At 37.8% G+C, this 15,487-nt stretch overlaps 2 protein-coding genes across 8 annotated transcripts in view; both read left to right on the top strand.

The window, feature by feature from the left end:
* FYTTD1 (forty-two-three domain containing 1) overlaps nt 1–5,039 on the top strand; it is a 31,896-nt gene extending 26,857 nt beyond the window's left edge. For both annotated transcript variants that reach the window (XM_060099385.1, XM_060099386.1), the window contains exons 8-9: nt 1,197–1,323; nt 2,994–5,039. In XM_060099385.1, coding sequence (XP_059955368.1) covers nt 1,197–1,323; nt 2,994–3,092 — 226 coding nt within the window. In that variant the 3' untranslated portion in view covers nt 3,093–5,039. The remainder of the gene's footprint in view (nt 1–1,196; nt 1,324–2,993) is intronic.
* Nucleotides 5,040–10,552: 5,513 nt separating this feature from the next.
* The window catches only part of LRCH3 (leucine rich repeats and calponin homology domain containing 3), a 128,960-nt gene continuing 124,025 nt past the window's right edge, over nt 10,553–15,487 (top strand). For all 6 annotated transcript variants that reach the window (XM_060099391.1, XM_060099393.1, XM_060099388.1 and 3 more), the window contains exon 1: nt 10,553–10,836. In XM_060099391.1, coding sequence (XP_059955374.1) covers nt 10,575–10,836 — 262 coding nt within the window. In that variant the 5' untranslated portion in view covers nt 10,553–10,574. The remainder of the gene's footprint in view (nt 10,837–15,487) is intronic.

Consider the following 15,487-nt stretch of genomic DNA (forward strand, 5'->3'; position numbering starts at 1 on the left):
GTCAGGGAACTAAGATCCCACATGCTGTGGGGCAACTAAGCCCAAGCACACTGCAACTACTGAGCACATGAGCCACGACTAGAGAGCCCGTGTGCCGCAACTAGAAAGCCCACCCACTCTGGAGCCCATGCACCACAACTAAAGAGAGAAGCCCGCACACTGCAACAAAAGATCCCGTGTGCCGCGGTGAAGATCCCCCATGCTGCAACTAAGACCCGATGCAGCCAAAAATAAAATAAATTAAAAAAAAAACTAAACTAAAAATAGAACTACCATATCCAGCAGTTCCACTCCTGAGTAGGTAGCTGGAGAAAATGAAAACACTAAATCAAAAAGGGCTGGGCCCGTGAGCCATGGCCGCTGAGCCTGCGTGTCCGGAGCCTGTGCCCCGCAACGGGAGAGGCCACAACAGTGAGAGGCCCGCGTACCGCAAAAAAAAAAAAAAAAAAAAAAAGATATGTGCATCCCAATGTTCATAACAGCACTATTTACAGTAGTCAAGACATGAATGGATAAAGAAGATGTGGTGTGTATATATATATATATATATGTATGTGTGTATGTATACATGTATGTGTGCATATGTGTATACATGTATACATACATATATGTATGTATACATGTGTACAGTGGAATATTAGCCATAAAAAAGAATGAAATGCTGTTATTTGCAGCAACCTGGATGGACCTAGAGAATGTTATGCTTAGTGAAATAAGTCAGAGAAAGACAAATACTATATGATATCACTTATATGTGGAATCTATTATAAAAAATAATACAAATGAATGTATATGCAATGCAGAAACAGACTCAAAAGGGGAGAGAGAAGGGAGAAGGAAAAAATCAGGCGTTTGGGATTAATGTACAAATTACTATATATAAAATAGATAAGCAATGAGGATTTACTGTGTAGCACAGGGAATTATACCCATTATCTTGTAACAACCTATAATGGAATATAATCTGGAAATACTGAATCACTATGCTCTACACCTGAAACTAACACAATATTGTAAATAACTATACTTTAAAAATAAAAAGAACCAGTTTTGGGGTTTTTTTTTTTCTTTTGAGAATGTAAAGTAGCCTTCATACATTTGAACATGTGTACAAGTCAAGATGTCTTATGTACCAAATGATTTATTTTTCTTCTTTTGATTGTTAAACTGGTCTCTTTTTAATTCTTTTCTGGTAGAACTCAGAAACCACGATTGACTCGTACTGCTGTGCCCTCATTCTTGACAAAACGGGAGCAATCTGATGTAAAGAAAGTTCCTAAAGGTGTCCCCCTTCAATTTGACATAAATAGTGTTGGAAAACAGGTAAATTTTTTTTCCCTGTATTTCTCTGGGCTGTTTACTGAAAACATTTTAATTAAAAAAAGAAATGTTATATAATGAATTAAATAGGATGTCCTAATGCTCCTCAACCCCAGGAAACGACTGGTCTATCTATTTTCTGTCTCTGGATTTGCCTATTTCGGACATTTCATGTGAATGGGATCATATAATATGTGAACTTTTGTGATGGGCTTCTTTCAGTTAGCATAGTGTTTTCATGGTTTATCCATAATGAATATCAGTTTTTGGTTTTTTTTTTTTAATTGCTGAATAACATTCCACCATATGGATATACTATGTTTTATTTATCAGTTGATGGACATTTGGATTGTTTCCATTCTTTGTCTATTGTGAATAATGCTCCTCTGAACATTCATGTACATATGCTCACACAAAAACCTGTACATTCACATACATTTGTGTGTTTGTATATGAGTATATGTTTTTATTTCTCCTTGGTAAATACCTAAGAGTGGATTGCTAGTTAATATTGTAATTCTGTGTTTAACCTTTGAGGAAGTACCAGATTGTTTTCTGGAGAAGTAGCTGCAGAACCATTCCTACCAGCATGTAAGAGGGTTCTAAATATTTCCATGTCCTTGCCAACATTTGTTATTATCTGTCGTTTGATTTTAGACATTCAGATGCAGGTGAAGTGGTATATCTCACCATGGTTTTGACAGTTTTTGTATTAACCTCGTATCTTGTAATCTTGCTAAAATTCACTTACTACTTTTAGTAATTTTATAGATTACTTAGGATTTTAGAGTTTCTTTGCAATCTTTAAACCTTTTCTTTTTCTTCTTTATTATAATGGCTAGGACCTTCATTTCTGTGTTGAGAGCATGTTTGCTTGCCTTGTTCCCAGGCTTGAGGAGAAAGCATTAAGTTTTTCACCATTAAGCATGATGTTAGCAGTAGGTTGTTTTTATCAGGCTGAGGAAGTTCCCTTCTATTTGTAATTTGCTGAGAATTTTTATTTGTTGCATTTTGTCAAATTTTTTTTTGTGTGTCCATTGACATAAGAATCTTTGGAACTGAAGATAAGAATTTCTGTATGGAAGGAAATTTGACCAAATTTATTTTGCTGATTTTTATTTTATTTTGTCACTTGTTACTTTCCTTTCAGAAATGAAGTATAATTGGGGTGCTTTTTCTGCTATTAATCAAAACCAGATTTTGATTTGAATTTGATTTAAGTATTTGTAATGAACCCAGAAATTCAAGAAAATTTGTTTCAGAATATTCACAAATCTAAATAACTTTTATCAGAGGCATCACAAGAGTTGGTGGCAGTGTTTGCAGACCCTAAAAATAATTCAGATAGAGAAATCTTTGGGTATATAACTTGTAAGCATTACAGTCTATGTGTTTTATATAGTACATAATATTATAATGGTTAGGAGATAGGGTTTCTGAGTCAGTCTTAATTCTAAAGCTACAAGTAGGCAACTTAACTAACTTCTCTAAACTTCACTAAATTCACCTATTTCATATGGTGTTTGTTAGAATTAAAGGAGTTCATACATATAAATATTCAGGAAATGTTAGCTGTTTTTACTATGAATTACCATTATAATCCCATTATTGTTCCAAAGCAAATGTGGCTTACGGTCAAGTTGTTAATTTTTGTTTTGTTTCGTTTTCTCTAGACAGGGATGACTTTGAATGAGCGATTTGGGATCCTGAAGGAACAAAGAGCCACTCTCACTTTCAACAAAGGAGGAAGCCGCTTTGTAACTGTGGGATAGGTCCCATATCAAAGGGACTTTTGAGTGATGATTCTTTTAAAAATCGAATTCTTTGAAGAGTGCATCACAGAAATTCAAGAAACTTTATTTCAAAATATTCACAAGGCTAAATAATTCTTATTTTTTATTTTTGAAGTTGTTTTTTTTTTAAACATGTATAAATAATGCCCTGAAAAAATAACAGGGACTATACCTATATGTTCTTAAAGATTTCATGGTTGGCCCAGACAGAACAATTCTCTGTTTGACTTCTTTGGTTTCTCATGCAGCAGAAAGAAGGCGGAAAGATAGAAATTGATTATTTTTATGATAGTGGTATTTGGGATCTCATCACCTTTGCCCAACTTTTTACACTTTGCCATGGTAAATCTTGGTCTTCAAGATTTGAAGTAGGTCCCTTTGTTGCTGTCACTTATTCTTTAATAGTGTTGATGTAATAAGTGCAATTGACTTTTCTTCATTAGGGATATAAAAAAATTATTAGAATTCCAGTTTGGGGGTTTAAGGTTTATGGGAATATCTGAACTTGGTTCATTTTTCAAATAATGTTAGGTTAATCCTCCAGAGTTTAAGGATTAAGTAAATCCTTGATGCTGAACTTTTAACAAGAAATGTGATTCTAGGCATAGGCTCAGTTTAAAATGTTAGTGTTTTTAGTGTTTGAAAGCTATAAATGGGTGTTTACAAGCTTATCTGATAGAGCCTCCTCAGGAAAGTCCAGTGTAAAAATCTGATAACTTGTGTTTAGGAAATGAAGAAAGCATGAGAGGAAGTAGCAGGTGGAAGACAGGTAACTGAGGAGAAAAACTTTAAAACCTAGGTCACAGGTATACTGTTTGGATTTAGTGTAGTCTTGAGTCTAGTGTCTACAAAGAATTCTTCAAATGATATTTAGAATAATTATAATTTTAAAATGGATTGAGTCCCTTAGATATTTTGATAGTAAAATTAGCCATAAAGCCCTAGACTTCTTTTTAGAAAAGTTAAACTTTAAGTTTGCTAAATTAAACAGCATACAGCTCTAAAAATAAAAATGTATATGTCACCAGGTAAAAAGTGCAAAATGATAATAGAGTTACATTATAAACTTGTTTTGTACCTTAGCTTCTGATTTCTTGTATGAAGTCCAGGCATTTATGGTGAGAAGAGGGTTTTCCCCCCACACTCTGGAGGGTTAGGAGGAGTTAGTTCGTTGTGCCAAGCTAGTGCTAAACGTCCTTAGATGGTTGTAAATTATAAGTTAGGGTATAATGCCAAAACGCAGCAAAATAGTCAGACTACACGTTACAAGTTTGGTCATTTTGAAGCTTAACTTTTTGGTTTGCTATAATGTTGAAACCTCTAAGTAGGTGTTAGTTTCCAAACAGTGTATTATTAGTGTTGATTTTCCCTGTTAAAAAAACACAAAACATTAAGTTATGGCTCCTGCCTGCTTTGCGGTGTATACTAGACTTCATTGTTGTCTCTCATGCTCCTTGGGTTACTTGGTTTATGCTAGCCACGGAAAGCTATCAATAACAGTTTCCTGCTTATACCAAAGAATTAAATCTGATCCTTAATATCTGGTATTTTGCTTGTAAGTCTACTGATAAGGGATTATTGGAAGCCAGTCATACAATTTGAAAGTAAACTGTAGTCTCTCCATAGGCTGAGGACTCATTGCAAAACGTTTTTGCAAGTATGAATGCTTAGATTCGATCTATGAACAATACATTTTAGACTGGTTGAGAATTACTGGTAACTTATTTTGAAGCAAAGGAAAAACAACTGAGCACGAGTTTGCTGTCTTTAGAACAGTTTGTGAAAATATGGTATAAAGATGTTTTCGTTTTCTTGTTATTTTAAATATTATTGTACAGAGCTATTATTAATGCCTTTTTTTAATCTTAAAAATTGCCCCAAATATTGATATTAAGTGTATCAAACAAAGTGTCTTTGGTATATTAAACTTTTGCTCTTCATGCATCTGTAATTCATTTTCTTTTTAAATACAGAATCTTGCCTTTGTTACAGCCAAATTAAAATTCTTGAGTGCTAACATGTTGTATATAAACAAAAGAATATGCCTTTTTGGAGGAAAATTTTCCCTTCTTGGAATGTGGTTATAATTATCCTTTTTTAGTTCTTAAAGCTTTTTTTTGTTTTTTTTGTTTTAACAGGATGCAACTTAAATATCCCTTTGCATCAAGGTGTATCCAAAACATTGATGCAGTGCATCACAAAATGAAAGTTTATATTTAATGAGGAGATGCTTTACACTGTACTTTTTGGCATTTTTTGGAAAAGTTGCATTTAGATTTATTCTGAAGCTGTTCATTTTTAACAAATAAAATATTACAGGTCTCACATGGTTTATTCTTAGCTATAAAGATTGAGTTGTGGTTTTTAGATTGTTCTGTTACAAAGAAGTTTGTAATGACTATAATTTTTAGGATTTGAAAAGCTACCTACCAATTAAATTGGTAAATCAATCTAGACTCATATTGACCTCCCACTAACTACCTTTTGACTATTTCATTCATAGCTCCAACAGGAAGTAGCCAGGAGGAGTTAGAATAAAGAATCGAATTTACTTAGAATGCAGTATATTAGGCTGAATGAGCCTTTAGAGATCATCCAGCTTAACCCCTCTTTTTATATCTTGGTTCAGTGAGACCCAACTTTTCAAGACTTGTGTGTGGTAGAGTCACTTTTTAAGCTCAGATCTTTTAATTATCAGTTCATAATAAACTTCCTGTGAATTGAACACCCACAGAAAGTAGTGGAATTGTGTGTGGCTTGTCAGATACCTAAGAATTGGTAGTAGCCATGCTTTAGCCTTTGTAGCACTGTAAGTAAATACACTCTGCCAGTGATGATTATGAGATTTCATCACTTTGGTATTCCAGTTAGGTAGACCTATTAGAAAAGGCCAATGCTCCTAATCAAACATCATGTATTTTCTTCTAATAGGCATAAACTTCGCCACAATTTTAATTATAAGCAGATCATAAAATACTTCTGGGCTTCCCTGGTGGCGCAGTGGTTGAGAGTCCGCCTGCCGATGCAGGGGACACGGGTTCATGCCCCGGTCCGGGAAGATCCCACATGCCACGGAGCGGCTAGGCCCATGAGCCATGGCCGCTGAGCCTGCGTGTCCGGAGCCTGTGCTCCGCAACGGGAGAGGCCACAACAGTGAGAGGCCCACGTACCGCAAAAAAAAAAAAAAAAAAAAACCCAAAAAACTTCCAAGTACGAAGAAACTTAGACTTTATTGCCCAGTGGTTATTTTTTGTTATAATAGATACGTATATCATATTTTGCTGTCAATAGCTTTGTAATTCACACAGCATACACAGTGTCAGGGTAACTTTTGTTCTGATTCATATTACTCTAAGGAGATGAGAGGAAATAGCTGACTTTGTACTACAGAGAATGAATACCATACATTCTGAATGCAGGCAGTATTAGGGCAGAAAATGATTCCTTCATTTCTGATCAGTCTACCTTCAAAGTTTCATCAGAATTACATGATTACTTGTTTTTTGCCACTGTAAAAAAAATGAAGTATGTGATTTAAGCTTCCCTTAAAATCAAGTTCTTTTTGCATAATCAACTTGGAGTTAGCCCCTTTTTAGAAATGATAACAAAAATCCCGAAGCATTTACAACAAGAATTTTGGACTATTGCAGACCATTAATAGGGATTTAAAGATTTGTTTATAAATTGTTGACTTCGAATGTTTCTTTTTTTCCCTGCCATTACAGTTTACTTTCTATCTGAAATCTATTCAACTAAAAGCTTGATAAAACAAGGAAATGTGATACCATTCTGGAACTGAAATTCCTTTTTCTCAAGGTATTTGGATGAGGTTTACCATTGTTTAAAGATGAATAGGAAAACTGTTTCCCTAGTATGTATGTGTTTAATTTCTACTTCCACTTCTGTTTTCCTCTAAGAAGAAAAATCACATTGTCTAAATTTTCTTGTATAAAGTTTTAGAAAGTCAATTATTAGTGATTCTTATTAAAGGAGTCAGAAAGGGTAAGACCAAACATTTATTGAATATATTCAAGAAACCAGTTTCTGTGCTTTATATTTGAAGAGAATGGGATTGGCCAAGATTTTAACATTACTGCTTTGAGTTTATAAAGTGGAATCTTAAAGGAGTAGCCATAATATATTTCTAGTGAGTGAAGGTAGGGAAAGGACTTTATTTCTGCATGATGGGAGATGCAGAGCTGGAGAGAGTTACTGAGATTGGAGTGAAACTTTTGTCCCTAGTGTTCAATGAGTAAACTTTCAGCTTGTAAAATACACAAGAAGAAGCAGGGAAGTTCTCTATATTACTCCTAACATTCAGTAACCCCCATTGCCTATTTTTTCATCTCCTGCTTCCAGACCACAGAACAGTAGTGGAATAAGTTATAAATCCTTGTATCCCTTTTGCTTACAGCCCTTTTTTTTTTTTTTTTTTTTGGTGGTACGCGGGCCTCTCACTGTTGCGGCCTCTCCCGTTGCGGAGCACAGGCTCCGGACGCGCAGGCTCAGCGGCCATGGCTCACAGGCCCAGCCGCTCCGCGGCATGTGGGATCTTCCCGGACTGGGGCACGAACCCGTGTCCCCTGCATCAGCAGGCGGACTCTCAACCACTGCGCCACCAGGGAAGCCCCCTCACAGCCCTTTTGCAACTGTTTCTCATCACTTCTTTTATTCATCGCTAGACTCTGATGAATTCCCTACAATGACTCCATTTCCTATACCTCATTCTCACAAGATGATCTTGTCCCTTGCCTTATGTAGGATATTGAGGGAGTAGGATGAGAATTCCCTCATATGCTACCTTTATTTTGTAGATGAAACTACAAATCCTTAGAAGGCTCAAGATTAACTTCTTGATCTATCTTTTCTTCCAGCCTTTCTTTATGTGGGACTATTTCTCATATATTGATAATAGTGTGTATATAGCATCTTCATTTTTCTTGTATCCACAGGCCTCTGTTTTGGCCTTCAAATATCTACACACTTAATGTCTACAGATACTTTGGCCTTAATGAGACCCTGTTCTCAAAAATTGTAATTCTTTTTTCTCCTAACCTGTTCTGCTGTATTAGCACATAAACTCCTATTGATATACTCAGCCTAGGATATGGAAGATAATTATAGAGTTTAACATATTAAGGACCTTAAAATCTAATTGGCTAGACAAAGTAACATCAGTCTATAAACTTGGTCAGAAGTTCAGAGACCAGGATTAACATGGTATGTTGTAATTATAATGAGATGTGCAGGTAGATAGGAAGAATGAGGCCATATAGAGAATTTGTCAGAAGAATTTGGTGTAAATGTGGAAGGTAATAGGTAATCAAATATAGATGACATCTGTGCATTTTAAATATCTGGCAACTTTCTATAGCATTGTAACAATATGGAATATATGGTTATGCTTTTAATTATTGCGGTTGAAATAGCTCTAAAAAATATAAAATGAGGACCTGCTCTTTAAATAGCATAAAGTCTTTCTAAGAGTAAAAGAACAATTTTAGGAGTCCAGAATAACAAAAACCAACTCATGCATTGGATAAATGTTACTTGCCAGGGATGACCATGTTCATAAGAGACATTGATTGTGGAACTTGTCGCTGAAGAAACTAGAGCACAGAATCAAGAATTCACAGAACAGGGCTTCCCTGGTGGCGCCGTGGTTAAGAATCTGCCCGCCAATGCAGGGGACACGGGTTCGAGCCCTGATCGGGAAGATCCCACATGCTGCGGAGCAACTAAGCCTGTGCGCCACAACTACTGAGCCCTGTGCTCTAGAGCGTGTGAGCCACAACTACTGAAGCCCGTGCGCCTAGAGCCTGTGCTCCACAGCAAGAGAAGGCACCGCAATGAGAAGCCCGCACATGGCAACAAAGAGTAGCCCCTACTTGCCACACTAGAGAAAGCCCGTGCACAGCAACAAAGACCCAACGCAGCCAAAAACTAATTTAAAAAAAAATTTCACAGAACAACTCTCCGAGCAACCAATACTAATTAGCTTTGGCACCAAGATTAAACATTTTTACAATCTTTTCCATTTAGGAGTTGGGAAAGTGCTAATCAAGGTTTCATTGAAGAGCTCGACCTTGAATGATGGACAGGATCTCTCTAACCTTATTTTCTTTTGCTCTCTGACATGACCTTCTTGGCCTGTGGCAATGTTCTCCACAAGAACCATTATAAATCATACCTGGATGTGTTCATGCTGATATTCCTTTCAATTTAGAGTGTTGCTCTCACCTTCCAGCCTTCAGATTTGTTTCAAAACCTCATTCGACGTACAAGATTCCTTTTCTCTGAATTCTGATGGCTAATCCCCACACTTCAATTTAGCCCTTTTTGTGGTTTTAATCTCTAATTGGCTTGTTTGTCTGGATTTCATAATTACATAATAATCTAGGAAAAACAGTCTATTTCCCACAGAAAATACTAGTTGATTGATTGTAGGGGAAATTAACATCATTTAGCAGGAATGGCTTAAATGTGTGAAAGAAACAAGAATATGCTGAAGACTGGTTGCAGTATATGTGAGGTCTAATTGGTTTAAAATGAAGTGGTGGGAATTCCCTGGTGGTCCAGTGGTTAGGACTCCACTCTCACTGCGGAGGGTGCGGGTTCAATCCCTGACCGAGGAGCTAAAATCCTGCAAGCCATGTGGCATGGGCAAAAAGTTAAAAAAAATTTTTTTAATCAAATGGAGTGGTATTTTCTACTTTTTCAGTAACTGAATGATTTTTTTTTAAACTATTTCTTCAGTTGTATCTTTATTTCCCACATGTAGATTATGGTCAGATCATTTTCTCTTCCTCAGTTTTGGTTCCAAACTAAAATTTTAGACTTCAATGCCGTTCACCAAGCTTTGTTCAACAATAAAAATTTGCCTAAAGAACAGGTACTATTTAGGGTGTTTGTTTTGTTTTCCTTAAGAAGCTATTTTGTACAAGGAAGAAGGTTTATACAACCCTTTCAATGAGAATTATGAAGTTTGGGAGCCAGGTTAACACTTCTTTTTCCCTCAGGCAATAATAGTTAATAAATCCACAAGTCTCCATTAGGATCATTTGGCTTATAGAATGACAGAAGTCGAACGTTTCTCCTCTCACTGCCAAGGTTTCTGGCAGCAACGGTGTTAAGCCTTAATATTTACTCTAATTCTCCAGTGTTGAGGAAGGAAGGTAGAGAAATTCTGGTGAGAAGCGTTGTCTGGAAGATTTTTTTGTGGAGGTACGTTAGAAAGGCTGCTGGGAGCCTAGAGAAGGTAGCTGCTCCAGATTTGTGAGTCGTTTTAATTTCCCTTGGAAACCTCACGTGGGCGGAGGCCAGCGCCTGGATGTGCGGGGCGGCACCGCAGCCCTGCCCATCAAGGGACCCGTCCGGGGTCTGTAAGCCCCTTTCCCCGCCCACCCATCATCTGGCCGCGCATGCGCTGAGCCGGCGGGCCGGAGAGTTGTCGGCTGGGAAATGGCGGCCGCGGGCTTGGTCGCTGTGGCCACGGCTGCAGAGTACTCTGGCCCAGTAGCGTCGGGAGGTAACCTCTCCGTTGTTAACTGCGGCCCGAACTCCGGGGCAGGCCCAGGTCCTGGCCCGGGCTCATGGAGCCGCTCCCTCGACCGAGCGCTGGAGGAGGCGGCGGTAACCGGGGTGCTGAGCCTGAGCGGCCGGAAACTGAGGGAGTTTCCCCGGGGAGCGGCCAACCACGACCTGACGGACACCACCCGGGCCGGTGAGTGGGGTGGGGGGTATCCCTGCCAACAGGAGGCCCGGGGCGCGGTCGGAGGTCGCTGCAGCCGATGCGGAGAATCGCGGGTCGTTACGTTAACTGGTCCCATTACTCCTGGTCTGGACCCGGGTACCGGGGAGAAGCCGACTGCCCCAACCCACCCAGCCCTGGGGCCTGCGGGCCAGACCCCGAGCCTGGGGCGAGGCAGACAGCAGCATCTCTTGAGAAAGAGGGCCATAGGGGACTGATGGGGAGTGTTTTACTCTCTTAGAAAATTAACTTGTGCCGCTGCTGAGGTAGACCCTTGCTCCGCCCCGGTTTTTGCAGGCCCTTTCGTATTGGGGATGCCAAATTGATTTTACTAAGATTTAGGTTTGTAGCGCGCTCTTAATCGGAGTCGCATTGGTCGCTGCATTGTCAGGAAAGCATGACTCCCGCACAGGCGTTTTTTTCAAGAGTTGTTTTTAGTGTGAACCCGAACGCTTTAACTTTTCTTTCTCCCCTTCGTCTAGGTGACTTACCAAATGTACTTGCAAAAATAACGAGAGCCCACTTTCAGACTCTCTCTCCTTTCCTTCCTCAGGCCCCCTCAAAAAAAGTTGAAAGAAGAAAACTGTTTAGAAAAGATGCATAGGTTGCCTACCGTATCTGTATTTAATGCTTTTTAAAAACAAACATCAGTTTGCCTTATGCATATTTTTTTAACACAGAAAAGAAAATAAATTAGGTATTTGGTTTTCTTAGCTGTAGAGAACAATGTCTGGTGACTGAGGTGTTCAACATAATGTGTTTCTCTTGTGTTTAAAATATAGTTTTCTCAGGGAGTAGATTAAAAACAGAGTCAATCCCCTTATATATAGTGCGGTATGATGTAATTATTTTCATATACCTTTCCTAAGGTGTTAACTTCTCCTGTGTTTGTGCACTCATTAAAGATTGCTAAGTATTACATATGATTCACTCATTTTAGAAAGATAAGCAAAACTGTTACACTACTTCAAGAAACTATTCTTTCCAAAGAAACTTTTGCTCTAGTGTAAAATGGAAGGAATCAAATACCTATTTGTTTAATCTCTTTTTGGAAACAGTTGTACTGAATATAGTTTGTATTTTTTAGTGAACGACATTAAGATTAAATTTTCTTGCTGATGTAAATATGAGCAGCCACTTGCCTTTTGCATGTATTCTGAAAGACAACATCTAAAATTGTCATTCATACCCCAGATTTCGCGGTTCTGTTCAGGAGATGGCTATATGGCATATGACTGTTCAGATGGATAGCATAGTGATTTCATATGGGCATGAGTCATTTCAGTATCAGTACATTAAGCGTGGAGTTAAAGAATAACTTGATTACAGGAGTTTATCTAGCTCACTATCTTACCTGATTTTAAATAGTTCTAGGACCAGTGTGTTTTGCCTTTAAGAAATATTTTTTTAGCTAACAAAACCCAAAGGCATTTATGAAGAATAATAAGTAATCTCAATGAATTTTTCCCTTACTATGCCCTGAATTTTTAATTTGTTATTATCCACACTTATTTTTATTACTTTAATAGTTTCTTTATAAACCAAATATTTGTTGGTCGACATTTTATCTGGCCAGAAAAAGTGTAGAGGGGAAGAAAAAGATTACAAGGTACTTTATAACCTATTAGACTAGATTCATTTCTAACATGTTAGAAATATCACTTATTAAGTGTAAGAAATTTTTGGCAGACCTTGGTGAGTACAAAAATACTGAAATATTCTCTGAATTATTTTAAACAGGTGATTTGATGTGGATAACATCATTGATTGAGTTTTCACTGTTTACTATTCATTGGTAGGTGTTTAAAATACATTGCCTTGTTAAATGCTTAACAACCAATGGATTAAATATTATTATCCCTCATTTACACATGAGGAATCACTCAGAATTTACAGATGAGTCACTCATAGAGAATCATATAAATAATATTAGTGGTAGAATTTCAGCCCGGTTCCATCTTACTCGTTTCTCTCCACTATGCCACACAGCCTCTTTACATACAGATAGATATTACCATTCCTGTTTTTAAGATAGTGAAACCAAGGTTTGGAGAGAAAGATAATTTGCTCAAAGACCTGTAGCTAAAGGCCAAGGAAGGTGTTGTTAGCCAGGATTTGAGCCTAACTCAAATCCTGTTTGAGGTAACTCCAAAACCATAGACTACCTGTTATACAGGGTACTTTGAATTCAGACCCAACTTTTGTTAGCTAAAATGTTTTGTTTGGGCCCTATAGAAAATTTAAAGCCAAAAAAATTATTTGAATGTTATATTAAACTTGCCACACAGTCTGTTCTTTCCTAATGTATAGAATATATCTGGTAGAGCTGCTGTCCTTACATTTTAAGAAACAACACATATTACCCATACCATTTATAACTTGACATGATTAGAATTCATCATGCAGCATTTTCTTGAGGTTTTTCCCTCCTGTTTGTTTTAAAAGGTAGATCTTTAGAAAAAGGGAAATATTTATTTGGGAGTGAGTTACTTGATCCAGTGAACAAGGAAAATCTTAAAAGAAATCATGAAAGACTTTTGGGGGCAGAAAGGTTGTAGCTTGGATTTGGGGAGGCAGAAATGAGAAGGAAGGACATTCCAGGCAGTGGAATGGATCCCACCCCGACACAAGGGTGTGCACATAATTCAGGGTTAGCCAGTCAATGTAGTCCATTCCTCTGGCAACAGTGATGGTTCAGAGATAGGCACATTTTCCTGTCAGCACACGAGAGTGTTAATTTTTTTTTGGAACTATTGAGAAAGAGGCATGCTTTGAACCCTAGGGTTGCTGAGAGAATAGAATGTGAACCTGGAGCTTGCCAATAAATTGAAAGCAGAGCCAAAAAATGGAAAGAGTGAGGCCAAGTTCTCATGGTAACCTTTGAACTTTTGGATCAATAGCCAGGCCTTAAGTTAGTGGTATCCTTGGACTTTCAAATTATGCAAGCTAATAAATTCCTTTTATTGCTTATTCTGAGTAGACTTTTTGAAACAAAATAGGAGTCCTGACTAATACAGTGAGACTGCTCTTGATGAAGTTGTGGGGAGGTCAGCTTGGTCAGAATAAATGGTTGGATTAGAGAATATGAGAGTACCTTTTGCATTTGAGGCAGCTAGATTGATAGGTTTGGAGAGAGGGAGAGTAGTCAACAGTCATTCATTCAACAAACACTTATTGACTAAGGGATTTTCAGATGTAGATATACAGAGGACCAAGACACTCCCTGTCTTCAAAGAACTTAAGGGATCTAATGAAACAGAATAAATAGATTTAAAGATTATTTGAATTGTCTAATAATAGCAAAACTTTATGTGTAAGGCATTATGCTAGGTAATACAGTGGAAACAAAAACAAGAAGAGACTCTAACCTGTAAGCATTGAAAATCTAGTAATTTGTTTGGCCGGCTGCAAAAACAATCCAGGAATGAAAAACAGAGATCACATTGGAAAATAAAAGTGTACAAATGCTGACTGAATTTATTTTTTTTTAAAGAGACAGAATGCATCAAGTTGACTGAGCTATTAAACCTGTAGGACTAGGAAGGTGGTAATGCTACTGATAATAATAATAGTGAACATTTATTGAGCTGTTAGCATATTCCAGGTATTGTACTAAGCTGTATATATAAAATGCACATACAACAACCATGAGTTGTAAGTACTAGTTTTAACCCCAATTTACACATGAAAAAATGGAGACTTGAGATTAATCTGATCAAGGTTACACAGCTAATAAATGACAGAACTGGGATTCAAATTCAGATATATCTGATCCTGAAACTTCTGTTTTTGATAACTAAGCCACTGACAAAGAAGTTTGCTACACAGTTTCTTTAGTTTGCCTGATACCTTTAAGTGTCTGGTAGCACATCTAGTTAATCTTGAGCAGCAAATAGAAATGTAAATCTGGAACTTTTAAGAGTGAAGTTAGAACTATAGCATAAATTTGAGACAGTCATAATGAAGAGTTTATGTGATTCTTGGAGAAAGAGGGTCACTGACAACCATGGGGTACACCAGCATTTAAAAAGGCAAGAAGAGGGGCTTCCCTGGTGGCTCAGTGGTTGAGAGTCCGCCTGCCGATGCAGGGGATGCGGGTTCGTGCCCCGGTCTGGGAAGATCCCACATGCCGCTGAGCCGCTGGGCCCGTGAGCCGTGGCCGCTGAGCCTGCGCGTCCGGAGCCTGTGCTCCGCAATGGGAGAGGCCACAACAGTGAGAGGCCCGCATACCACAAAAAAAAAAAAAAAAAAAAGGCAAGAAGAGGAATCAGCCTGAGAAAAAACTATAAACAAAGTTTTGTAACCAGGCCTGTACTAGAATTAGGAGAATCCTAAAGCCAAAGGAACCATAGTAACCATCTTAAGTTATTTTACAGATGAGAAGCAGTCTCAAAGATTAAGACTTTAAGATTATGTAGTAGAGCGGTGCTGTTTTACAGAAGGCAAATAGGGTCATAGTCGAAGGTGTAAGAAATCTTTTCTGAATGGAAGATTGAAAACAAGAAACCAAGGATTCAGCTTTGGGAAAAAGCCAGTGGTTGATGGCAGACGGGGAAGACTAAGATTATACAAAAAAAGGAAACAAATTGAGATGTAGTGGGTGAGCCAGGATAACACAGTCTTA

This window comes from Mesoplodon densirostris, chromosome 5 (assembly GCF_025265405.1).
Source record: "Mesoplodon densirostris isolate mMesDen1 chromosome 5, mMesDen1 primary haplotype, whole genome shotgun sequence".
NCBI lineage: Eukaryota > Metazoa > Chordata > Mammalia > Artiodactyla > Ziphiidae > Mesoplodon > Mesoplodon densirostris.